The sequence below is a fragment of the Mirounga leonina genome, unplaced genomic scaffold (assembly GCF_011800145.1).
Source record: "Mirounga leonina isolate KUSES-001 unplaced genomic scaffold, KU_Mleo_1.0 Mir_178, whole genome shotgun sequence".
Classification (NCBI taxonomy): domain Eukaryota; kingdom Metazoa; phylum Chordata; class Mammalia; order Carnivora; family Phocidae; genus Mirounga; species Mirounga leonina.
In genome coordinates this window covers 28,203,169-28,229,990 of record NW_023270464.1, presented here as the reverse complement: position 1 = coordinate 28,229,990, position 26,822 = coordinate 28,203,169, and the positions used below count along the sequence as shown (strand labels likewise).

Sequence of the window (26,822 nt, the reverse complement as noted above, 5' to 3'; positions counted from 1 at the left end):
CATTCACCCATCCATCCATCCACCTACCGACCCATTCACCTATCCATCTATCCACCCTCACACCCATTCATCCATCCATCCGTCCATCCATCCATCCCCATCCATTTATCCATCCATCCATCCACTCACCCACACACCATCCATGCATCACTCATTACCTGTCTATCATCCACCATCACACATATTTTAAACACATCCATTTATCATTCATCTACCCTCTATTAATCCACCATTCATCTTCCATTCAACATCCAACCTTGCATCCATTCTCTATCCATTCATTCATTTTTGAATTCTTCCAGTCCACATTTGCTGACCACTTGCCTATGCCTTTCTAAGCCCTGGGGATGCAAAGAATCAGACTTGGTCTGTGAACTCAGGACCCTACACTCTATAGGAAGATAGACACAGAAGCACACTGCTCTCCGTTGACCCAGAAAGATCACCTGCTGAGAGGGGTGACTCTGGGGGTCCCTGCCCTCAGACAGGACCCGGTTCTGCCAGGGGATGGTCAGCTGTGGAGCCACACCCCAGCCCATAGGCCTGTCACTTCCCTACAACCCAAGAGACTCAATCCAGTGTGGAGCCTCATTTTCTCTGCAACATAGAGCCCTTTGCTCTTCTCTCCATCTGGCCCCTCCAGCGAGGGGCACACATTGCTGGGAATGAGGAGGGGTTCTGGAATCCCTGAGCTCAGAGAAGTTTAGAGGATTTCCCTCTATAGAACAGGAAACAGGCCCAGAGGAAAGACAGGAGCTGTTCATGGTCATGCAGCAGATTAGTTGCTGCATCCGGATTGGAGCCCGGGCTTAGACTTTGGTAGCCATAAAACCCTTGACCCCAACGGAATTGAGCCATAAAACCCTTGACCCCTACTGGGAAGGAAGGAGCCAGTGCATTAAAGCAGGTGGGAGGCTGCTTCTCAGTCTCCTGCTCCTGGTGGCACCGAGGGAGGCAAAGACCGAGAGCCCCAGGGCTCCCAGGGGACCCCTGCCAAGAGCCCTCCTTACAGCTCTCCTTCTCCCCTCCCTTCCTCCCTGCCCCCTCCACCCCCGGGGCCTGGGTTTGTGCCGGGGCGGGGCCCTTGCGTTCAGCCTCTTCTGCAGCGACTGAGGGGTGGGCGGGACATACCTGGCGTGAGCGATGGCTGCCACCCACTCGTCACAATCCTTGGCATCCTCTGTCCTCAGCTCCAGGGCTTTCTGGTTCTCGTGGCTGAAGTTGACCGTGAAATAATGCTGTACCAAGAAGAAGACATCTCTGGTCACCAGGGCGTCTGCGGCTCTCAGTCTGGCTGGTTTGCGAAGCGCTCGCGGCCGCGTCAGCCAGGCGCAGATTCGTTATTTGTGATCACGGGAATGCTATTCCAGTTAGCATTTTCAAACTCCTGATTAAAGCAGGCTTTGTACGATGGAACAGAGCCTATGCTTAGGATGGTGTAGGAAGGTAGCAAACCCCACAAAGCCCGGTTTGTCAACAAATTGCAAAAAAGCCAGTTTTAAACCATCAGGTGTGCTGGGAGGAAGGCAGAGGAAAAACACCGCGGGAGGATCCCCTTTGGGAATCGGGCACCAACTGAGTACTGCTTGCCTGTAATTCACTCCACAGAAATGTACCAAGCGCTCCTCTGGTCCTGGGGTGAAAGCAATGAACAGACAGACAGGGACCCGAGGAGCGCCCACCGGAAGCACCCCTGATGGTGCAGGTGACCTGGAGCCGCTCAAGCACAGGGCCTGACCCCTAGGCTCCTGGAAGGAGAGCACCCAACAATAGACACACGTGTTACACTGTCCAGGTTAACGCCCCTCAGCTCCTAGAACAATGCCTGTAGCCCCGTGAGCACGCCTGTTAGCTAAGGTCACAGCTGCGAGGGGGACGAGAACAAAAGGCTGTGGGGGCAGAGAACACTGCCCTCGGGTCAGCCCAGGGAGCGCAGGGCGGCTGCCCAGCGGGTGCAGCATGGGCCCAGGTTTGATGTACGTTGGACAAGAAGCGTGGGGACGGCACAGACGTCTGGAGCCCCCGGTGTGTTCGGGGTGGGAGGGGCTGGACGGCCGGAATAGGGATGCCAGAGACAAGGCAGGCAGGTGGGCAGGGTCTGGGTGGCCGTGCCCAGCGGGGGGACGGGCTGGGAGGACAGAGCCAGGAGGACACCACTCAGGTTTCTGGCTTGAGTGACGAGGGGGCGGGGGCGCCCTAGAGAGGGGCGTGGCACTGGCGGGACAAGGGGCAGGTTTTAGGGGGCCGGGGTGGGGTGGGGAGGGATATGCAGACTGTGTGCCTGTAGGCCGCGTCTCTCCAGGCTGCTGAGGGGTTGGGGGTGCCAGTCTCAGGACCAGAGGGAGGCGGGCAGGGAGCATGGGCCAGACAAGTGCTGGGGGCCCAACCTGTGGCGCCTCTGGGTCTCACGCTGGTGGAGGTGGGAGAGAGGCCGGCGGCGGGGTGCAGAGACGGGCCGAGGCGCATCCGGGCCACGGTGTGGCACTGTGTCAGAAGGTGCTGTCCCCGTCCCTCCCCCCGCGCGCCGGGAGCAGGGAGCAGCCGGAGGTGCAGCGTGTAAACTATTTTTAGCCTCTGCTGACATTTACTGTATTTCTGTTAATTGTCAGTCTCGGTGGCAGCCAGGGGGTGTGCGTGCGTGCGTGCGTGCGTGTGGTTGGAGAGTCAGTGTCTCTCACTTGTTTCCTAGGAAACAGATAACTGGGGCTGTGGAATGAAATGTCAGCTGCAGCCTCAAATAACTGAATTCGGAAGGCTCAGGTGGGCACGCCCCCCGCCCCCCCAAAGCAGCAGGTGAAGAAGAGCTGTGTAGGCGGCCCTGCGGCACGTTCCCCGCCTCTCGAGAGATGATGAACACCCTGCGCTCCTCTCCCGTGATCTCACTGATTCCCGCCTTCACCAGGTGGAGGAGGTGTTAATCTGTTTTGCATACAGAGGTTGCGCCACTTGCCAGAACCCCACAGCTGGAAAGCAGACCTTCCCCAGGCACCTCCTGTCCCCTCCAGCCAGGGCTTGGCACTGGGATGGGAAGATGAGAACGCCTAATGAGCCTACAGACAGGTGAGACTCTGGGTCTTAACTCAGAAGGAGGGGACTCTCAGCTGCGCACAGACAGGTGCAGTGGGTCCCCTTGGGTCCCCAGGGCGGATGTCCTGGAGCTGGGTGGGCCCACTGAGTGGTCTTCTTCCCTGCCAAGCTGCCGGGGGCGGGAGGTGCCCCAGAGCTGCTGGTCCCAGGAGGGGCCAGGCGGGTGGAGGTCCCCGAGCCTGGCCCTTCAGAGCTGTGGGGAGGAGGGGCTTGGCTAAGTCCCCTCACCCCGAACAGAAGCTTCTTTGCAGTCAGCTCAGCTCAGTGGAGAAGCACGCGGCTGTTCTGTTTACCCCCATGTGCACTGTAATCCTGCCTCAGCAGGAAATGTAACCACAGGGAGCCGGCTTAGAAGCCTCCAGGTCTGAACCCCGCCAGCAGAGAGACCTCTGGCTTTCAAGCTGTGAGGACGCTCAGCTCGCTGCCCCTCAGGGCACGATCGGCTCCCAGAGGCTCCCTCTCCAGCCCCTCCCAGTGGGCTAGCCCACCCATCCCTCTCCCCGGCCTCCATCCTATCCCTGTCACCCCTGCTCCAGGCTAAGCCCGTGGCTGTGGCCAGGCTCCTCACAAGTGTCCTGCATCTCTTGTCCTTGGCGACAGCACCCAGACCCCCGCAATGGACGGGCTAGAAGTCCAGGAGTAGAGGCTGCTGGTGGGGTGCGTGTGGGGGCCTGGGGGGCTGGCACGACCCGGAAACCTCACTGCACCTCCTGACGAGCAGGCTGATCATGCTGGAGTGAGCTCTGCGGAATGCCAGGGCGTCCTCAGGGCAGAGGACAAGGGGGCTGCTGTGCGGGCCGCTCGGGAGCCTCAGCTGGAGGAGACACTGGAGGTCCCAGGCCCGGGTTCCTCGCGCACTTGGCCTCGCCGGGAGCACTCCCACCCTAGGAGTCACGCGCATTACCCCCTTTCACAGGGACGCGGAGGCAAGACGCCGTTCTGTGCCCAAGGTCCCCTCCAGGAAACAGCGCGGCTGAGCCAGGACAGGGCGGCTCAAGGCCCAGCGGCGCTTCTGCAGCCCCAGGCGGCCCGGGCTGCCGTGTAGGTGCCTCAGAGGCCATGTGGGCAGCGGGCTCCCTTTGTTCTTGTACACCTTCCCCCGAGCCCTGGTGTCCACAAGCCCGTGCCCGAGTGACTAACAGACAGTGCTCAGGAAGGGAGAGTAAACTTCCACCCAGCCCTTCTGAGCCACTGCAAATCCTGACTACGGGCGGCTGTGTGAACAGGCTTTGCTCCACGTGGGGGCTGGGGGTGAGGGAAGGGAGACACAGAGACGGAGACAGAGACAGAGAAAGAGATGCAGAGATGCAGACAGATGCAGAGAGAGATTCAGAGATGGAGACAGAGAGATGCAGACAGAGATTCAGAGACGGAGACAGAGAGATGCAGACAAAGATGCAGACAGAGACAGAGGAAGGGGGGCAGAGACACAAAAACAGAGAAAGGAAGTAAAATCCACTGGGAAAGAACAAAGTCCCCACATGCAGAAAGGCTGAATTCCAGGCTCTGGGAAGACGCTAAGAAAAAGGCAATTTGGAGAACTGAGAAAGACTGAAGGAAAACGTCAGGCTCTCAGACCCGTGCGCAGAGGGACCCAGTAAACCACCGGCAGGGCAGGAACGGGAAGGCAGCCAGTCCCCTGCAGGTGCGGCCCAGTATCCTGTGGGGGTGCAGCCACCTGCGAGGTGGGGGACCACCCTCTCACGGAGGGGTTGCGGTTGGAGGTGTGAGGTGGCCCCCGCAGGGGCCGTGCCCAGGCTCCCCAGTCACCCAGGGTTCTTTCCAGTGACGGGCCAGGGCACACCCAGAGTTAAGAGGGCCAAGTGGCCTCCTGGTCAGAGAAAGGGCACTGGACGTGGAGTCTGACCACAGTGCGGCTCGGGGCAGGTGGGCCCCTTCCTCTGGCACGCTCGGGCCCTCCTCTGTGAAGTGGGTAGTTGGGTGGACACACCGGGCTCGGTCTTCCTGAGTTCCATGCCCTCTCTCTCTGTACCTGCACCATCTCTGTGTATATCCACATCTCCCTCCACCTCCCTGTCTACACACGTCTCCATCCACCTACCCACCTACCCACCTGTCCACTGGGAGGGAGAGACACAGCCTGGGTGAGACCGTGTGCTCTGCATCTTTCCCCGGGGCTCTGGGTAGGCCTGGGACAGTTCCCCGTCTTTCCCTACAGCCTTCAGGAGGCTCTGGGTGTGGCTCTGGCCTGGCCCCTGTCTCTGTCGGGCTCGGGTGTGCTGTTCTGGTGTGGCCTGAGGGCCCAGGTGTGGCACCGCGTCCTGGGGTCAGCCAGGGGAGACCTAGAGCTTCAGGTCGGGGGAAGGTGCTTGTTTGGATCCCAGCCTGGTGGGGGCTGGGGGTGTCTGGTGGGCCCCAATCCTCCTGTCGCTGGAGGATTGCCTTCTCCCTGAGGCCCCTCCTCCCACGGAGCCTCACAGGTCTGACGGACCCCCGGGCCTCCGACCACTCAAGGCCAGGCCGGGGTTAGCTTCCTTCCTCGGGGGATTCCGCAGCCCCACACAGAGTCTGGTACTGAGTAAGTGCCAAGTGGAGATACACGAATGCTCCATCAGCTCCGGGCCTCTGACGATGTCTCCATCAGGCACCCTGGGGTCTGTGGTCCTCATCCCCTTACTCCTATGGAAACTCAACATAATCCCGCCAATAACCACCTGAGCACTTGCTGCTTGCCAGCCACACGGCCTCTCAGGGGCACAGGCCCAAGCGGGGAAGGCAAGACCCCGAGGTTATGGCCTTTGCTGGGGCGGCGGGGGGGGCCCTGTGACTGCTGTATTTATCAGCATCCAGGTAAGCTCACCCCAAATAAGCAGAGCCTTGGGCGGGACCCTGTGGGTGATACAATGGTCTCCATGCCAACCTATTTCCCACATTTATCCTACTTCCCCAGCAGCATGGAGGGATGGGGCAAACTTCTCCGGGGGAAGTCGCAAGATTGGGAGAGAAGGAGGTTTTCGTGACTGTGTGAGAACGGCCAAGGTTATGAACGTCCAGGGTGTTAAAAGTGAGGGGAGGCCGTGGCCCCTGCCCCACCACACCCAGTGGGTAGGCTTGGCTTGTTCTGCCCTGGCGCTCTCCCCCCACGGCCCCACCAGAGATGGTGGCTGTGCATGGTCCACACGAGGGACGTCCCTCGGACATCTGGCTCTGGTGGGCCAGGGGGCTGGCGGTTCTGGGCCCCACAGGACTGAAACAATCAGAGAGACAGTTCCTGGCAGGCTACCTCCCCAGGGTGCTGCCCAGACAGCAGACTGGAAGCCACCCCCAGGTTTCCTGTGGTCACCTCTTTAGGATGGAGAGAGAGCTGTTTCACCTAATACATGGAAACCAACACAGCCAAGCAAAATAAGGAAGCAGAGGATTATGCTCCCAATGAAAGAACAAGATGAAACTCCAAGAAAAAACCTTCATGAAACTGAGACAGGTAATTTACCTGATAAAGAGTTCAAAGTCACAGAGCAGCTCACTGATTTCAGAAGAAGAATAAGAATAGATGGACACAGAGAGAACTTCAACAGACAGAAAACATGAGAAAGTACCAAAGAGAAGTCACAGAGTGATGAATACAAAACTGAACTGAGAAATACACAAAGGACTTCAACAGCAGAGCAGACGAAGCGGAAGAAAGGACTGGCCAACTGGAAGACAGGGTAGGGGAGCCCACTCTTAAATAGAGCAGCAAAAAGAAAAAAGAATTTGAAAAAGCAAAGACAGCTCAAGGGGCCTATGGAACAACATCAAGGGGAACAACGTTTGCATAATAAGGGTCCCAGAAGAAGAAAACTTCTGTCCCCCAGAAAGGGACAGAAAACTTATTAAAAAAATAGTGGTCAAGAATGTGCCTGATCTGGGGAAGGAAACACACACCCAGGCCCGGGAAGCCTAGAGAGCCCCAAATAACATGAACCCAAGGAGACCCACACTGTGACACATTATAAGTGAAACGTCAAAAGTGAAAGATAAGGAGTAGCTTCAAACCATCAAGAGAAAATAACTCCTTATGTACAAGGGATCCCCGTAAGACTATCAGAGAGTTTTCAGCAGAAACTAGGCAGGCCACAGAGAGTGGCAGGATATTTTCAGAGTGCTGGAGGGAAAAACTTCCAACCAAGAATACTCCACCTGGGCAGGTCATTGTCAGAATCGAGGGGGAGCGAAAGTTTTCCAGATAAGCAGGAACTAAAGGAGTTCACCACCACCGAGCAGGCTTATGAGAGATACTAAAGGGATTTCTTTAAGCTGAAAAGAAAGGCATTAATTGGGAACAAGAACACATATGACAGCAGGTAAACATATAGTAAACGCAGGGGATTAATCACCTATAAAGCTAGCAGGAATGTTAAAGGTAAAAGCAGTAAAAATAACTATGACTATGACAGTTAGTTAAGGGATACACACACACAAAAAGATGTAAAATGTGACATCAGAAGCATAAAATGTGGGGGGAGGGAGTAAAAACGTAAAGTTTCAGAATGTGTTCAAACTTAACTTGCTATCAACTTCAGAGATTGGCACACACAGTCATACACACCCAGGCACACCTCGTTCTCCTGTGCTTTGCCTTACTGGACGTCGCAGCTATTCCGTTTTTTCAAAGTAAAGGTTTGTGACAACCCCACATCAACCATTTTTTCCAACAGCATTTGCTCACCCTGTGTCTCTGTGTCACCTTTTGGTAATTCTTGCAATCTTTCAAACTTTTTCACTATCGTTATACTTGGTATGGTGATCTGTGATCAGCAATTATGACTTGCTGGAAGTTCAGATGATGGTTAGCATTTTTTAGCAATAAAGTATTTTTAGTTTTAGGTACGTACATTGCTTTTTTTATACATCATGCTATTGCACACTTAATAGACTACACTACAGTTCAAACATAACTTTAATATGCATTGGGAAACCAAAAAATTTATTTGACTTGCTTTATTGCGATATTCACTTTATTACAGGGATCTGGGACCAAACCCCCAACATCTCTGGGTGTGTCTGTAGGCTGATATGTGTAAGCCACATGGTAACCACAAGGCAAAAACCTATAGTAGATATACAAAAGTTAGTGAGATAGAAACCTAAACATAACACTAAAGAAAGGCATCAAACCACAAGGGAAGAGAGCAAGAGAAGAAGAAACAGAGAGGAAATATGAAACATCTGGAAAATAATGAACAAAATGGCAATAAGTACACACCTATCTATCTATGAGTACTTTAAGCATAAATGGAATAAATCCCCCAATCAGAAGACACAGAGTCGCTGAATGGATTCAAACAAAAAAACAAGACCCAGCCGTATGCTGCCTACAAGATGTCAGGACACTGGGATGTGAGAACACACAGACTGAAAGTGAAGGGATGGAAAGAGACGTTTCATGCAAATGGAAACCCAAATAGAGCTGGGACAGCTGCACTTACATCCGACAAAAGAGTCTTCAAAATAAAGTCTGCAATAACAGACACAGATGGGCATTACCGATCATAAAGGGGTTAATCCAGCAAGAAGATACAACGTTTGTAAATATTTATGTGCCCAACATAAGTGCACCTAAACATATAAAGCAAATACTAAAGACCTAAAAAGAGAAATCTACAGCAACTCAGGGGACATTAACACCTCAGCAACATCAGTGGACAAATCATCCAGACAGAAAATCAATAAGGAAACAGTGGCTTTGAATAACACATTAGACCAAACGGACTTGACAGCTCTACACAGAACATTCCACCACAAACCAGCAGAAAACACATTCTTGTCAAGTGCACATGGAACACTCTCCAGGAGAGAACATATGTTAGGCCACCAAACAAGTCTCAGTGAATTTAAGAAGACTGAAATCATACTGAGCATCTTTCCAGACCATAATGGAATGCAACTGGGAATCAACTGCAAAAAAAAAAAAAAAACTGGAAAAAGATCACAAATATGTAGAGATTAAATACTACTGAACAACCAATGGATCAATGAGGAAATCAAAGAAGAAAAAAAAAACAACCTTGAAATGAATGAAAACGAAAATACAACATATCAAAATCTATAGGATGCAGCAAAAGCAGTTCCAGGAGGGAGGTTCATAGTGAGACAAGAAACAAGACAAATCTCAAGTAAACAATGAAACTTTACACCTAAAGAAACTAGAAAAAGGAACAAAGCCCCACATCAGTAGAAAGAAGGAAATAATAAAGATCAGAGCAGAAATAAATGAAATTGAGACTAAAAAGACAACATAAAAAAATCAATGAAAATGGTTCTTTGAAAAGATAAATAAAATTGATAAACCATTAACTAGACTAAGAAAAAAGAGAGAAGGCTCAAATAAAATCAGGAAGAAAAGTTACGACTGATACCAAAGAAATACAAGGGATCATAAGAGACTACTATGAACAATTATACACCAACAAAAAGGGATCATAAGAGACTACTATGAATAATTATACACCAAGAAACTTAGAAAAACTGGATAAATTCCTAGAAACATACAGTCTTCCAAGACTGAATCATGAAAAAATAGAAAATCTGAATGGGCCAGTGATAGAAAGAAGATTGAATCAGTAATCGAAAACCTCCCAACACACCAATGTCCAGGACCAGGCAGCTTCACTGGTGAATGCTACCAAACATTCCAAGAAGATTTAGTACCTATCCTCAAACTCTTACCAAAAAATCGAAGAGGTATGAACGTTCCCAAACTCATTTTCCCAGGCCAGCATTACCCTGATGCCAAAAACAAACAAGGACACCACACACAAAAAGAGAAAATTATAGGCCAATATCCCTGATGAACATACATACAAAAATCCTCAACAAAATATTAGCGACTGAATCAACACATTAAAAGGATCATATACCATGATCGGGTGGGATTTATTCCAGGGATGCAAGGATGGTTAAACATCCACAAATCAATCAATGGGACACACCACATTAACAAAACGAAGGATAAAAATCATACGATCATCTCAATAGCTGCAGCAAAGCACCTGACAAAATTCAACATCCGTTTATGATAAAACTCTTAACAAAGGAGGGTTAGAGGGAACACACCTCCACATAATAAAGGCCATATACGAAAGACCCACAGCCAACATCATACATAATGGTGAAAAACAGAGCCTTCCCCTAAGGTCAGGAACAAGACAAGGATGTCCACTCCCACCACCTTTATTGAACACAGTACTAAAAGTCCTCGCCACGGCAACCTGACAAGAAAAAGGAATAAAAGGCATCCAAATCAGTAAGAAGTAAAACCTTTACCAGTTGCAAATGAAATGCTACTATATATAGAAAGCCCAAAAGACTCCGCCAAGAAACGGCTAGAACGGACACAGGAATTCAGTTAAGTTGCAGGATACAAAATCAATGATTTTGAACATACGATGCACCCAGTTCAGCTCAACAAGCACTCTCTGCACACCTACTATGTGCTCAGTCCCTGCCCGGTTCCTGCAGTTGGAGGGGTTTCCCTGGGCCTGGCCTTTCCAGGTGGAAGCTGCCCGCTTGGACCTGGACAACACGACGTCCTGCGCAAAGCAGGTCTTCACCAGATCGGGGCCAGTCCAGTCAACCTGCCAGCCTCCAGGGCCTCCTAACGAGGGCACCCCCCGCCACGCGCAGCAGGTCTGGAGTCGAGGCTTCCTGTGGGCCAGATGCAGCGCAGACCCAGCGACAGGATGGCTCTCGTGCTGGGGCCGCGTGGCTGCCGGGGGCACCCAACCCCACGAGAGATATGGGACGATCAGTTCTACTCTAAGATGTAGAACGGAAACAATGCCATCCCCAATAATGAAAAAGCAGAACGAGAAATCAAGGACTCAATCCCATTTACAACGGCATCCAAAAGATTAAAATACCTAGGAATAACAACTCAAGAGGTGAAAAACTATAAAACACTGATGAAAGAAATTGAAGAGGAAACAAAGAAATGGAAAAATTCCATGGTCATGGATAGGAAGATTTAATATGGTTAAAATGACCGTACTACCCAAAGCAATCTATTCAATGCAATTCCTCTCAAAAATCTCAAGGGCATTTTTCACAGAAAGGAAACAATCCTAAAATTTGCATGGAACCCCAACAGATCACAAATAGCCAAAACAATCTTGAGAAAGAAGAACAAAGCTGGAGGTATCCAGCTCCCTGGTTTCAAACTATACTACAAAGAAAGCTATAGTAATCAAAACAGTATGATATCGGCATAAAACTGAGCCTAATTCAAAACAGAAGTGCCTTCCCGGCTGGTGGGTGCTCTGTGGGCTTGCAGTGAAAATGGGATTACTGTCCGGGCTCTGATCCATTTCAGAAGTTCGGGGCGGGGCACCTGGGTGGCTCAGATGGTTAAGCGTCTGCCTTCGGCTCAGGTCGTGATCCCAGGGTCCTGGGATCAAGCCCCACATCCAGCTCTCTGCTCAGCGGGGGGCCTGCTTCTCCCCCTCCCTCTGTTTCTCCCCCTGCTCATATTCTCTCTCTCTCTCGAATGAATAAATAAAAAAACCTTTAAAAAAAAAAAGAAGTTTGGGGCAACGTCAGAGGTACTGAGGGTCAGAACTGCCCATGTGGTGGGTGACTGGTGGGGCACATCAAGGATCAGGGTGGACCCTCCCCAAGGGATGCTCAGGACTCTCCTCCCATCCTCTGCTGATTGCTCCCCCAGGCCAGGCTGTGGACACACATACACACCCGCACACACATGCACTGTATGCACACGGGAGGGATGCAGGCAGAGGGGCGCTGGTCCGCAGATGCTTGAGGCAGGGGCTCTGCTCAGCAATGGCCCCGGGGCCCCATGCCTGCCTGGTTCCTCTGAGGCAGGGAGCAGGGCTGTCTCCGGCCGGCGTGTTCCAGGGGGAACCACCTCCTCGTCCTTGGGGCCGGGAAGACATCACCTCCCCTTCTCTCTGCGGTTCTGCGCTCCTGGTCTGCCCCTTTCTCTGCCTGTACCTGCTGGCCCATCTGTGCACCTCTCTGCCGCTTCCTCCCTGGGTCTGGCCCTGCCTCTCTGGTCTCCACCCCTCCCCAGGCCCCTCTCCCACGCCGCTCGGCTTCCTTCTGCAGGGTGGCTGAGTCCACTGGCTGGGGTCACGGCACAGGTTCCAGGGGCGGCCCCACAGTTCTCCCCTTCTTGGTCTGCTCCTCCGGCTCAGGCTGGTGACATCCGGGTCAGGAGCTCCCTGTCTCTTTCCTCCTGCCCCAGAAGTCTGGACACATGTGCTCTGCACCTGACATGCACTCTCTCCTCCCTCAGCTCCCGTCTGGCCAGTTCGGGCATGTGCGGGACAGGATTTCCGGATCCTGGAGCAGGATGATGGTCTGCGATTAGGGCTCGGGCTGAGGGAGGGAGGAGGGGCCCCTGGCTTGCTTTGGTTCCAGGTCCCAGGCTCCAGGGCGTTGGTGGGCCCAGCCCAGCTCACTGGAGCCCTCTGACAGCCACCGACCACCAGAATGTCCCATCCCCAGCACCTGCCTGGGAACCGCCCGTGGCTGGTGGTCTAGACGGGAGCTGGAGTGTTTCTGGGGTTCTGGACATACTCTCAGTATCAGTCTTTTCTAGGGAGGAACAGTGACTGTGGGTACCACCAGAGTTCTTGGGATGGTCCCACAGCCTCAGGTGGAGCTGGATCAGAGCTCGGACAGACCCCAGGTCTCCCTGGAAGCTGAGCCACCCCGGGGCCTCCTCAGAGTGACCAGGCTGGGCAGAGGCAAGCGACGGGCCCCAGCAGAGCTGCAGACTGGACAGCGGATGTCCTGGGGTCATGTGACAACAGCAGGACCACATCTCGGGCGCGCCCGGAATGATGCCTGACCAAGCAGGGCTCGCTCGAAGCTTCTTGGGGTCCGCAGGACCAGAACAACGCGTGGGCCTCAGCATGGCAACAGGATGCGGCCTGAGTCGCACCTGCCACGAGGACATGACCACGTGGTCACGCGGGATGGCTCCCTCGGCAGAACAGCAACTCTGTTCCAGAACCCGCCGTGGGGACTCTCCAGAACTCTCCGGGGTGACACCGAGCCACACCCGCCACCCCCCGGGGTCCTGGGTGGGATGCGGACTCACACCACAGGATACATCAAGGATGCAGGATAAACTCAGAAACAAATCTGGGGCCTCCTCTGGGAGTCCGTTTCCGTCCGGAGTCCTGACAGGCCTCCTGAGAGCTGCCGGAACGACCCAGGAGTGCAGCACCTGCAGGACGCACCGTGGACCCCACCCGACTGCGCTGCAGGGGCAAGGCTCGCTGAACGACCCCTGGAGCCTCCCCGGAGCCGAGCCAAGGGCCCGGAACTCGCCCCGGGGCCTCCGCGGATATCCAGCACAGACCAGCGCGTCCCTCCATCCGAAGTCAGGCCTCCCTCAGGAGTCCCACGACGGACCCGGGAGCACGCTCGGCGTCCGGGCCAGGCCTCCCACAGATCCGGCTTTCTCCCAGGGCTTGGCAGGTCCCGCTGGTTGCTGCATCCCTCGCCCCGTGGGTCTCCCCCACGGCTGTACCCTGCATCCTGATGTGATTAGTCTGGGTACGGCCTGTGCGTCTCCCAGTCGAGGCCGATAACCGCTCACGGGTCTAGACCTTCACCTGGACCTCAGCAGGTTACGGGGGACGGGTCCAGAACCGAGACCTGTGAGTGCCAAGCCCACAGGCAGAACCGTATACCACACCTGGGCTTGTGCCAAGACCAGAAGCACGCGGGGGTCCTTCCTTACCTTGGCTGGAGGAGTATTCTAGAGACACATCTGTGGTCTCACCGGGGCTGACAGCCTGGGTTCCAGCTCAAGCCTGCCCCCAAGATGCCCTCCCCGCTCCTGGCTGACCTGGCTGCTAACTGGCTCCGGCCGCCTGATGGCCATCGGGGGCTGGATCGATGTCCCCTCCTGCCCACGCACCTCAGTTTCCAAAGTCCTCAGCACCTGGATCACAACCTTCCAGCATTGAGGGCAGCTCGACAGACTCGAGCCTCTGGAATTTGGGGAGGTGGCTCGAAGCCCCCCGCCTGCTTAGCCTCCCCCCTTGCCTACTGCCTTTCTCACCTGACCGGCAGGGGTGCGGTGCCCCCGCAGACACCCCACACTGGGGGACCGGACGTCCCACTCTGCCCACAACCCAGGGGCTTCTGCAGGCACAGACTTCCAGGGCTAAGACCAAGAGAGTCCTGAGCAAGCCGGGAAGGCGGGTCATGCCACAGACGAAAGGCTGGGGCTGGGGCTGCTCACAGAGCTCAGGGACACTGGGCAGCCTGCTGTCTCTCACTGGGCCATGGAAGTGACCCTAACGCCCACCTTGAGCAAGACCCACACAAGTGTATCCATCATGGAAAATAACATTCCTCCCCCTTTCACTCTCTGAATGATTTCTCATTCATGACTCCAACCCGTGCGTCTCCAGCCCCCACGTAACCAGACACTGGTCCCCTCACGGCTCAGCGACAAACACGGAGGGCCTCCAGGAAGACCGGGCGCCCCTCTAGCCAGAGCTTAGCTTACCGCTTTCCCCCTCCCTCTGCCCCGCCAGGCACGCAGCCACGGTTTCGCACGGCCCCTTCCTCCCCCCAGCAAAGCCACGATCAGCCTGCGCTGTGATGGCTTTTTAATGGTCTTTCCCAGGAGCGCGGAGGCTGGGCTGCAGGCGCTCGGGCCCCTCCTCGGACCCGTGAGAGCAGAACGCGGGGGCGGAGGGACAGGGCAGGGGCATGGGTTTTGGACCCCGGAATTTTTAAGAGCCCCCCAGTGGGTTCTGATGCTCATCTAGTGCTGGGGCCCCCTGAGGGGAGCGGTGCGCACAGCAGAAGCACTTCTCCTGGAGACCAGCCCCGGAGTAGTGGGGGCATGCGCCCCCGGGTCACTCCCCGGGTCCCCAGGTGTTTGGAGCAGTGACATGGACAGGCGGGACTGATGAGCTGTGTGTGATGAAGGCCAGGAGCAAGAAAAAAGACAGAGAAGGAAGCAGAAGAGTCCTAGAGAGAGGCGGGGATGGGGGACCATCTAACCTGGGGGGCCGGCAGAGAGGGGCTTCCTGGTCCAAGCCGTGGAGGCCGGGCCCACGTTCTCCGCATCATTCCTTCATTACCGCTGCCACTATTCCAGGGGAGTCCTCCCTTTGGCTTCAGCTGCTCTGAATGAGCTCCCTCCTTTCCACTGAATGATTTCTGACCAAGAAATACCCCTGGAGCTTGGCACTGTGCCCTGGCCCGGGCACGGAGCAGCCTTCATCTGCTGGATGGGCGACTGGACACATTCGTCACCACGGTACAGGAGCCTGGCTTATTAAGTGATGACAGGAAAGCCACGAAGCAGGTGACACTGACTTTGCTTCTCAGTTTTGGGCAGTGGGGCTGGCTGGAAGTGGGGGGGCCCTGGCTTCTCATGATCGATGTCTGGGACTCTTCAGGGAGACCCGGAGGCCTGCTCGCTCTCATCGTCAAGGCTCTGTGCATTCCTGCATGAAGGAATTTTCCTGGGACCTTCTCTGCCACGGAATCCTTTTGTTTTCAGTCTCTGGAAGATCGATCCGCATTCCATAAAACCAGTGTTCTGGGGAGTCCACCTTGGGACCCTTGGTTTGGAGTCACCTGACCTCGGTTCAAATTCATTACTTATTATTTGGCCTCGGGGTCTTCAAGACATCTCTCCTGTGGGTCTGTTCTCTCTTCCACAAAGTGGGGACGGTATTGTCCACCTCACAGGGTTTTTTAAAACAGATAATGTGAGAGCTCATGGCTCATAAAAGTGCTCAATAATGGTTTTTTTTTTTTTTAAAGATTTTATTTATTTATTTGAGACAGAGAGAATGAGAGAGAGAGAGCACATGAGAGGGGGCAGGGCCAGAGGCAGAAGCAGGCTCCCTGCCGAGCAGGGAGCCCGATGCGGGACTCGATCCCGGGACTCCAGGATCATGACCTGAGCCGAAGGCAGTCGCTTAACCAACTGAGCCACCCAGGCGCCCCTCAATAATGGATTTTGAACAAATTGAATCCTTTGCAAGTCCAAGTGATGGGACTAATCAACCCACTGGTGGCAAATTACCAGGAAACACACATGCATGTACATTCACACACATGTGCAGAGGGCGGCCCCCAAATCCACCAGAAGCTGTGACTATGACCTTATTTGAAAATAGGGGTTTGGCAGACGTGCTCGAGTTAAGATGAGCTGTGCTGGGTTAGGAAGGAGAGGCCCTGATGAAAAGAGGGACAACGGGGAGCAGACACACAGGGACAAAGCCAAGAGAAGAGGTGGGCGGAGGTCACGGGCCGCCAGGGACCGCCAGAAACCATCAGAAGCTGCAAGAGGCCAGAAGTCCCTCCCCAGGACTCCCGACTCCTGGCCTCCACAACTGGGAGAGAGCCCACCACTGCTGCCTCAAAGTAAACAATGCACACCCTGCCCCCAAAACCCAGGTGCACGAGCGCACTCATAAGGCCTGGGGGCTCGTGACCCGAGGGGCCGTGGCTGCGCTAAGGTCGGGGGTTACTATGCGCCAGCAGTGGCCGCATCCGGGCACGGCTCCAGCTCCCATCCCCCTCTCGTTCCCCATATTCGACGGGCCGGCCAGCCTCCTGCTCTGGACGTCGGAATCCGTGCGCCCCCAGCCCCGTGCCATGCCCTGCTTCAAGGCTTCATGTCCTCCCACCTGGACCACTAAGCTGCCCCCTCCAGCCCATCCTGGTCTCCCCCGCTCCGATTCATCCGGCTCGGCCAGAACCAGACCCACCGTGTGGGCCTCTGCTCCCTGCCTCCTCTAGCTGAGCGGCAGAGGTACCCTTCTTGGTCTTCTCTGGAGCCCTCGGCCCCCAGCGGGTCCTCCCTTCTGGTCCTCCTTCGGGGCCCTGGGCCTCGGCCAGCCCTCTCTGCCCGAGGCTGCCTGGTGTCCCAGTCCAGAGAGGACCGTGCTGGAGAACCTGCTGGGGCTTCAGCTGAGCATGTGTCTGTGTGCATGTGCGTGTGCATGTGCATGTACGTGTGTGCTCATGTGTGCGTGGACACAACTTGGCCTGCATTCCACCTCTCACCACCCTCCCCCCACTAAGGGCCGTCATCCAAGCTCCCCCTCAGGTCCTCCTGGACACGCAGGTCCCCTTTACACCTCCCACAGTCAGGCTCCCCAGGGAAGCCACCCTGTCCCTCGGTCCCTGCAGGGAGAGGTCCCATCCCACCTGTCTCATCCTCTGACCTCTCTCAATGCCCCCGCAGCACGGGGCATGCTCCTCACACACAGACACTCCTCCAGCCCTGGTGTCTGGTGCAGAATGGCGCTTCACGAGGAGGGCCAGCTCTGCGGAAGTACCGGCGTCCACCGGCCCCCGTGTTGCTCCCACACCAATCCTAGGCCTGGCCCAGCTGCGCACCCCGAAGGCCCCACCTCGTAGGATACGGCCCCACACGGGGTCTGGACCCCACTTCACGGTCCTCCCCTGCTCTGAGGGGCCTCATTCCACCCAGGCTCTGCCTCTGGCTTCTCAAGCTGGAATCTCCCCAGGGCCTGGTTCCTGCACCGGGCTCTGCTTTGTTCCCAAGCCGAGTGCCTGTCGCAGGCCCCTGTCCAGCTGTCGCCTCCTGGGGGGCCTGAGCCATGGGTCACTGTGGCCCGCCACCCCGCCGGGACCGAGGCCTGCTGCTGGGGACACCTTACCACTCGCTCATCTGTACTCGCTGCCTGCCCCCCTGGAACGGGGGTGAGTGGCTGCAGGGCCAGGCCCTCCTCTGGGACTCAGCCGTGACCCAGGCAGTGCTCAGCCCGGGGCCCATGGCCCATGTCAGGGCAGCCTCCACGCCTGCCGCTGAAGGGTCTCTGTTTCAAGTAGCTACTCCAGCCCACGGAGCCACGGCCACAGAGGTCGTCGCGCGTGGCTGTTCCCGCATGAACGTCTCTCGATCCGGCCCCACCGCTCAGGATGTTCGCTGAATGCGGGATCGAGCGCCAGTCTGGCCCGGGGTGCCCTTCAGCTTCCGTCACGAACCTGGTGAGCAGCTTGGCCTCGGGGCCCCTGCAGTCCCCATATCCTGTCCTGCGTGTCCCTTCTCAGTGGAGCTCAGACCTTGGGCTTTCCTCGGCAGCCGCGCTGACCGCCCTGTGCTCTCACGGTCTGTTTCCCCGCCGGGCTCTCTCCTCGCTGGGATTCTCCTCCTCGTCACTTTGGGGGAAACCCGGTGGCCCACGTGCTCGTGCCGACGCCTGGCCAGGGATGACAGAGTCACGGAGCGCAAGGAAGCGGGGAGGCCTGGCTTGGACCTGCCCCTCCCGGAGTGAGCGCATGCAGCTCCGCATGGGTTCTGCCTCTGCAGTTACGACCACCACGCCGGAGCCCGGCCTCCGTCCCCCGCTGCTCTGTGTGTGGTCAGCTGGGCATCGCGGACAGGGCTGCCTTCTGGAGACCCAGATCTCGCTGCGGACACAGCGGATGCAGGGAGACAGTGGGGGCCCCCGGGCTCTGCAGTCGGGCACGGGAGGGCCGGTGCTCGCCTGCTGCCTCTGGACGGAAGCCATGCGACTTGCCCTGTCCACTGAACCGTGGCCAGAGTGAGTCCCTTCTGGGGGGAGCTTCAGAGCCCGCGGGGAGCTCTGCTACACTCCGTCCCTTGGGCTGGGGTGACTGTGGAGGCAGATGTCAGGACGAATCTCCATCAGCCTGGCTCCCCAGGGGTCACCACGCCCACCGCACAGGATGTCAATCCGAACAAGAAACGCACGCTCGCTGCGTTAATGCAGATCCTGGCTGTTACTGCAGCTCAGCGCAGCCAGTCCTGACGAGTGCACCTCGAGGACGCCACAGCTCCAAGTCCAGGTGAGAGGTGCCGCCACCGGGACTGCGGCTGCAGGGGGAGAGGGATGCAAGTGGGTGGGCCGGAGAGATTTAGGAGGCGGAACGGACAGGCCTGGCTGCTGGTGTGGCCGCTGGGGCCTCCAGGGGCATGCTTGCTTGGACGGAAGAGTTACCACCCCGTTCTCACGTCCAGGATCAGCGCCTGGTGTTGACTAGCTTCAAACCTGCCAGAGACCCCCGCGACTCGGGCCACTGCTCCGCTGAGCAGGAGTCTGGTCACAAAGGTGAAAGCTGGAGCCATGACAGCCTCCGTTTATCGACGATACCCACTGTGCGGGGCTAGGGCTTCGCAACACTCAGAGCAGGGATGCGGGAGAGGCTCTGTTATGCTGTCCACCTCCCAGATGGGCCAACTGAGGCTCAGGGAACTTACCATCTTCCCAAGCTAAGAGGGGGGCAGGGTCCAAAGCCCGTCTGCGTGGCCTGAAACCCTCGCTGCTAGAGGCGGGTAACTCACTCCGCAGTGAGTGGGCTTCGCATCTGAAGGGATTTGAGCTCCTCTCTGGGAGGGGGTGGGCAGTGGGGGGGGTCCAAGGGCACGACAGGTGCCGTCAGGAAGGCGTCTGGGCATTGGCAGCGCTCCGGGCCCCCTCAGGTCCACGCGTCACCAACGCTCCTGCGTTGGTGAGTCCTGTTCTTGGCTGCGTGCACACGGGCGCCGGCTCCAGGCTCCCACGGATTCTGGGGAAACCAGACGGTGGGGTGTGGATGCCTGTCTTGGTAGGTTTTCCCTCGACGCTCATGGGATCGGAGTTGCAAGGCTCCCACCCAAGCAGAAACAAAAGCTCCTTCACACAAGTCACCGGAGGGACAGAGACAGATTTTCAGTTGCTGTTACTTCTCTGTTTTTCTTGGCGGGGGATGGTAAACGCGAACCGCCCCCCGCGGTTGGTGGAGGAGGGGCTCAGGCTCTGGAGTCACCTGCCCGCTTTGCTGCTCACATGCTCTGTAACTTTGAACAATTACCTGACGGCTCTGAGCCTCACTGCTGTCTCGAAAACGGGTGAGCAGTGACAAGCTCCCAGGGCTGCTGGGAGGACTAAGGGAAGTGCTCACATAGTAGGTGCCCGGCACATAGTAGGTGCTCAGCACATAGTAGGTGCTCAGCAAACTGCATTTTTTTGTTCTTCAGGATTCATTGGTCTAGTGACGTCAGGTTCCATCCTGTCCGGCCGGGTGTGGGTCCTGCCGGTGATACCTGAGTGTCTCTGTTGTGAAGACCCCATTCCTTCACCCAGTCAGGGCTCTACAGCTCTCATCAACTGTGGGCTACAACCACCCCATCAGTCTCCACCTCACCTGGCCCCCTTTCTCCTGCGCCTGGAAATTCGTGGTCATCACAGACTGACCACAGTGTGGGTGAAGGAAACGCCCGGGCTCCGAGGGAGGGAGGCTGAGGCTAGGACCTCGGGGCTGGGGAGGAACGGTCACTGACATGCATGGGGTGGGAGGTCCTTCCAGGTGGAGGGAGCAGTGCTAAGGCCCTGAGGTAGGAAAGAAGAAGCCTGTGTAGGGCGAGAAGCAGCAGGATGGGGAAGGTGGGGCAGGGCTCGCGGAAGGGAAGACGCTGGGTCCCGTGGGTCCTCCAGGACAGGTCGCATTTTTCCCTGAAGGCAATGGGAGCCACAGGTGTTTTCAGAGGCTTGGTGTGGTGATCGGATGTGCGCCTGCCCGGGGAAGGTGCCTCTGGCGGGGGCTGTGCAGTGGGGGACTGGGGTGCGGGAGGTGGGACACTGTGAGGGTGTTCTGCGAGCCATGCGGGGCGCCTTGAGCTGGGGAGCCCAGGCGGGGGCGGGGAGGGAGAATTCCACAGCTACTGGGCGCACCTGCGGAGGGCTCCACGCCCAACCCCTGGGAGCTCTCCGAAGACATCGCTTTCTTTTTCTCCGTAGCCACAGGACCTAGCAGGGGTCTGGCCCTAGAGCCCGACGTTTACTGCACAAATAAAGGCAGTGAGAGCTCAATGTGGCCTTGCATCTGTCAGTCTGGAACCACCCTCACGGCACCGTCACCAAGCAGACGGGCGGTGACCTGGAATTTCCTTGTCCCAATTAAGGTATAATTACTGAGCCTCTTCAACCTCATTTCAGCTCTAGAAACGTTTGGGGGATGGAACGGTTAATCCCGGGGCCTCAGAGCTGCAAGGGCTGCGTCTAGAAGGCGGGACCTCTCTGGGGGGCACAAGCATCCGCAGTCCAGGGCCTTGAGCTCCCAGTCTGAGGGGTGTTGCTTTAGCACAACCTTACCCCCCTACGTTCAGGTTTGTGTTTTTCTGATTGGCCGAGGGGTGGAATGCGCTAGAGCAACGGGAGGGCGTGCTTTGTGATGAAGACAGGGTAGCTGCAGAGGGAGAGAGCCGGAGAAGGAGTCTCATTCTAGCCACCACCTGGCGGAGCGGCACCCGAGACGGTTTCCTGCTCTGTAAGCGGGGCACACGCAGAGTCTTCGGGCCCTGCTGACCTGAACGCACCAGGCCAGCCAAGAAGATGTCCTGTGAACGAGGACCAGGAGTGGGCTTCCTCTGATCTCCAGGGAACGGCCCCCACTGGGGGGACAATCGGCACCACGGGCCCCCAGCTTCTGGGGCCTCTGCCCATGTCAGTGCTGAGGTTTCATGGAAGGGATTCCGTCCCCAGTGAACCAGGGAGAGCCTGGGGTCCACAACTTGACCCCTTCTGGGGGGCTGGGGTGAGGAGGGTGCCGGGGCTGGTCCGGTCAGGTTCTCCACTGAGAAGCTGCGGCTGCAGGCCTTAGTTTAGGGGGCTCAGAACGAGGGTGGCACTCCATGCCAGAGCAGGGCCAGGCATACCCAGGGTCCCCCTGTAGGGAAGCTGAGCCCAAACCCTAAGTCCGAGGCACCTGGGCCTTCCATGTGTGAGCTGCAGGGCTGGGAGGGGAGGAAGGCAGCTCGGAGTGAGCAGCCCCCGGGTGCCCTGTAACATCCACAGCGCATGGGAGTGGGGCTGGGCCGGTCTGCCTTCGCGAGGTGTAGGATCCCAGCTTGGGGCTCCAGGAGGGGGCCTGCACCAGGCGCCATCAGACCCATACAGAAGCCCGCAGATGGGAGGGCGTCAGGGCGCACATGAGGACGTGCCTGGGGCTCAGGGTCTGGGGCTGGTGCCCTGTCAGCCCTCAGCACGTCAAGTGTGCAATAAACATACGATGCACCCAGTTCAGCTCAACAAGCACTCTCTGCACACCTACTATGTGCTCAGTCCCTGCCCGGTTCCTGCAGTTGGAGGGGTTTCCCTGGGCCTGGCCTTTCCAGGTGGAAGCTGCCCCCTTGGACCTGGACAACACGACGTCCTGCGCAAAGCAGGTCTTCACCAGATCGGGGCCAGTCCAGTCAACCTGCCAGCCTCCAGGGCCTCCTAACGAGGGCACCCCCCGCCACGCGCAGCAGGTCTGGAGTCGAGGCTTCCTGTGGGCCAGATGCAGCGCAGACCCAGCGACAGGATGGCTCTCATGCTGGGGCCGCGTGGCTGCCGGGGGCACCCAACCCCACGAGAGATATGGGACGATCAGTTCTACTCCAAGATGTAGAACGGAAACATCACAAATTCTCGTAGACACGCCAAGGCCGAGGAAGCAGGATGTACCTTTCCACGTTAGCCAAACCCTTGCTCTGGAGTCGAATGGAAGGAACGTCTATGTCAGTCATGAGGCAAAGCGGACGCCTTTAATGAAATCGGCACCTGAGCTGGGCAGCATCTGACCATCACCCGCTCCTCTCACCCCTATCCTGTTCTCCTGCTCTCGTGAACTCATCTGGGCATCCCGAACTGGCGGTGTTCTGGGGAGACAGCTGTGAGCACGTGTGCACGGCATCACTTGGGTCTGCACTCCTGGCCCTTCCAAAATCTAGCGCGGTTTGATACCTGAGCCAAGACTGATCTGAAATTAATGTAGGATCTCCTTTTCAGGAATTCTTAGACACTGGATGAACTCTGGGTCTGGCTCTGCCGCTGACTTACTCTGCTGCTGGGCAACATCCTTCCCCTCTCTGGTCTTCCGTCTGTCTGTCTGTGAAATGGGAGGGACGGGCTGTAGGGCCTCCCCGAGGTTCCTTTCAGCTGTAACATTTTCTGTTTGGCCTCTAGCCCATGCCCAGGTGGGCACTTCAGATCAGCTACGGCTTCTCTAGATCCAGCTCGAATGTGTTGTGAGCATACTTTCATACACATTATCTAACTGTGCTCTGGAAATCTCAGGAAGGTGGGCGTTAGCATCCCCATTCTGCGGATTACAACACAGAGGCTCAGAGAAGTTGAGGGTGTTCACTGAGCTCACAGAAAGAGCCAGGAGGTTACATTACTGAGATTCAGTCTCAGGCCTGGCTCTGGCTTCCGAGGGGCTGAGGACAGACACTCTGAGCCCCACGGCAACTCAGCTTCCTCCATCCCTGTCTCCCTGCCTTCCCCTGGCGCTCAGCTCTGGGCTCTGGAGTTGGGGACTGAGGGATGGAGGTGGGCTCCAGCGGGGGCTGGGGCTCGGGCCACTGCAGGGTAAAGGTGGACTTGGGCTGGCAAGGGTTGGCGAGGTTCTGGAAGGCTGGTGAGGGCAGGTTATCAAGGCTGAGAGCAGCGTTTCTGGCCCAGCCGGGGTCTGGCTCTCTCAGGCCGGTCCTCGAGGCCCCACTGAGCCAGAGGAGCTGCAGCTCTTTGCTCTGCTTTGCTGGCTGGGGGCCTCTCCCTGCCCTGTGTCCTGCCCTCCCCGGAGACCCACCCCCAAGTATTCCAGTCCCCAGAACTCATCCCCCAACCTTCACCAGACAAGGGTGGGGAAGGCAGAGCTACTGCTGGGCTGGGCTCAGACCCGTCTTGACAAGGAGGTGGCCAACGTCAAGCAAGGCTTCCTGTCCAGCCAAGTCCAACACCGCCAGTCTGCACGCAGCAGTGGCTGAGACCTCAGCTGTCTTTCCGGAAACCCGAAGCCTTGGTCGCCGGGTATGACACCGGGCAAGTGAAATCTCTCTGTGGGCCTCAGCGTCCTCCTCCAGGCAACCTCCAGCTGGTTGTCCCCTCCCCCACCACGGATCTCAGGTCCCTTCCAGCCATGACATTTTAGGGTCCACTATCTTTGACCTTCCTCTCCCACAGGCATGGAGACTGACCAGATGCCTTCGGAGAGCGCACCAATCTTAAACATCGCTCTCCCTCTCTCAGTCGCTCCTCCCTCCCTCCACGCCAGAGGCGCACCCCCACCCCGCCCTGGCCCCCGGCCCTGAGCCCCGCAGCTCCAGAAACGCGAGGGCAGCGCACGCAGTTGGCCGCGACTGCGGCGGTGGCGGAGGCGCAGGGGGAGGGGGAGGAGAGCAGCGCCCGCCTGTCCCGCGGCCTCCGCAGCAGCCCGGCCCTGGCCTCCGCGCGCCAGAGGGGTCCCTGGAACGCCTCGGTCTGGTGCTCCGGCCTCGGGCCCGCTGGGAGACCATCGCCGCTCCATGGCACCCAGCCGACCCCCGCGGCCTCGCGTCCCCCAACTTGGCAGAGCGAGCAGCCTCTCCTTCACTCCCGGTGGCGGCGGCGGCGGGGCAGGGGGCCGGCGCTCGGACGCCTCTGTGGCGCCCTGCCCGGGCCGGGGGGCTCTCTGAGGCCGAGGGGGTCGGGGGTGGGTGTGGGGGGGAGCACCAGTTTTGGCTGGCTGTGGGTCCGCACTCCCAGTCTCTGTCTGGTCCTCTGGACCCCCATCTCCTCCCGCACCCGGTTGCTCTCGGCACCTCCGCGTCTGGACCCCTGCGTCCCCGCCTCCCACGGAGCTCGCCGGGTGAAGGGCAGCCGCAGCCCGCAGTCCCTGCCCCCTCTGCCCACCGCCTGAGCCAAGGCTGCTCTCGCGCCGAGGGGCCCGAGAGTGGGGGGACCAAAGTTCGGGCCCCAGCGGCCGGCGGAAGGCCCGGGTGCCGAGGGCCGCGGCCGGGGCGCTGGGAGGTCAGACGCGGCGCTGGCCTCACCTGTTTCTCCAGCGGCTCCTTGGCCGAGAGCGCAGGCTTGGGGGAGGGCGCGCGGTCGCAGACGCAGCCCTCCAGCAGGTAGAGCCCCGAGGGCCGCGAGCTCGAGTCGCTCTCGAAGTAGAAGAGCAGGTTCTGCAGCAGCGCGAACCACTTGGTTTGCCATTTTGTGTTGTCCGAACTCCGCTTGCTCAGGTAGCCTCTGCGCGTGCCGTCCTTGCGCGCCAGCAGTCCCAGGGACGCGACGTGGCCATCGTTCAGCCGGATCCCCTTCTGCATGGTGCTCGGAGACCAGCTAGACCCCACGCGCTTACATCTTCCCCGCGCGGCACCCGGCAGCCCCCTGTCCGTGCGCGCGGCGCGCTGCCTCTCTCTGGCTCTCGCTCGCTCGCTCGCCCTGGTCGCTCTCCCCTCCCCCCAAATATCTACACCCCGGGACCTGGCGCCGAGCCGCGGCTTCTGGAAGCGAGATGTACCATTGCCCGCCCGAGCCTCTTGTCCGCTCCTCAGCGCCCCGGGGCCCCGAGGTGCGCCCGACCCTCCCCCGGCGCCGGGCAAACTGAGGGACGCGCGAGCTGCGCGCGGGCGAGGGGCAGGCGGAGTCAGGTGACGCCGATCCCTCGAAGAGCCGGTTTCAGCAGCGCGGACAGAGACACGCACGCAGCCCGCCGCGGCGCAGAGCGGCGCCCCCTCCCCCTCCCCTCCCCGGACGCACACACGCGCGCACGCACGGACACAAATCCTGCCCCTCTCCCCCGGTCTCCCCTGCTCCCCTTCGGGTGGTAAAGCCCAAATCAGATCCATGTTCGTTTAAGCCCACGGCCGCGCGGAGGCTCGCCATCCCGGGTGTTGGCGTCTCTGCGCCCCACCGCGGCGCCCTGGAGACCCCGGGTGAAGTCCCAGTTGTCATTTTCTCTGCCAAAGGTCCCCTCCCGGGACTTTATTTTTCTAATCCGCGGTGGATGGAGGAGGGGGGTTGGCGAAACAGATCCGAAAGAGCTTTCGGTCCTGTTCTTCGCGTAATCGGCCGGGCCACATTCATTTCAGCGTGCGGCCGCACTCCCGGTGGCTTCCCCAGCGACCTGGGGGATGGCACAGGGGGTGAGACGGGGGAGGGGCTAGGTGAGCGCTTATTCTATTTCATTTTATTTTATTTTGAGTGTTGCCATAATTGCTGGGGCCACCGCTTGCGCCCCGCGGTCTGGCTGGCGAGCCGCTGCCGGGAGTTTTCTGCAAATACCCCCCAAAGCCGAAAGGCGGACTTCAAACGCAGGCGCCAGGGACCATGGGAGCCTTCAAATAGCTGCTCTGGCGCAATGATACCTTAATGATAGATTTTCCGTTCTTATTTTTAGCTCCCGCTCGCCTACACAGTTACACGGCATTTGTCCGAGAACGTCACAGCGCCCGCATGCTGCACCGGGAGGGCGCGCGGGCCCCCGGGCGAGCCGGGGCGCGGGAGGGGGAGCGCGCGCAGCCTTGTGCCGCAGGGAGCAGCGGCCTCCCTGGGACCCCGCGTGGCGCGCCCGGCCCGGCCCAGCCCGCGTGCAGCGGCCAAGGGGGCCGCGCAGCCCTGGAGAGAGAGGGAGGGAGGAAGGAAGGAAGGACGGACACCATCTTTCAGCAGCGAACCTGCGGGCACCCCTCCCCCCGGCGCGCGCGCGCACACACGCTCACACACACGCGCGCGCACACACACGCTCACACGCGCGGCGCGCACACACATACACCCTGGTCTGGCGCAAGGGAAGGGAATCACGCAGTCCTGGGTAGGCCCGCGGAATCCGCGAAGAGAAGACACCCGCCGTGGAGGAGTTGGAGCGGCCCCAGCCCTGGGCGCAGTGGCGCAGGCCTGCGTTCCTCTGGTGGGGAGCGCGCTGGGGAGGGACCGTGTTAACCTTAACCTGCCCTCTCAGTGCCCAGGCTCCGGGTGCGGGGACTCAATGTAAGGGACCAGTGAGAC

General features: G+C 58.1%; 1 protein-coding gene across 2 annotated transcripts in view; it reads right to left on the bottom strand.

Moving 5' to 3' along the window:
• Nucleotides 1-25,138, bottom strand: part of RASGRF1 (Ras protein specific guanine nucleotide releasing factor 1) — a 97,191-nt gene extending 72,053 nt beyond the window's left edge. For both annotated transcript variants that reach the window (XM_035024364.1, XM_035024366.1), the window contains exons 1-2: nucleotides 24,863-25,138; nucleotides 1,132-1,238 (exon numbers count right to left, since the gene is read on the bottom strand). In XM_035024364.1, coding sequence (XP_034880255.1) covers nucleotides 1,132-1,238; nucleotides 24,863-25,138 — 383 coding nt within the window. The remainder of the gene's footprint in view (nucleotides 1-1,131; nucleotides 1,239-24,862) is intronic.
• Nucleotides 25,139-26,822: the final 1,684 nt, after the last annotated feature.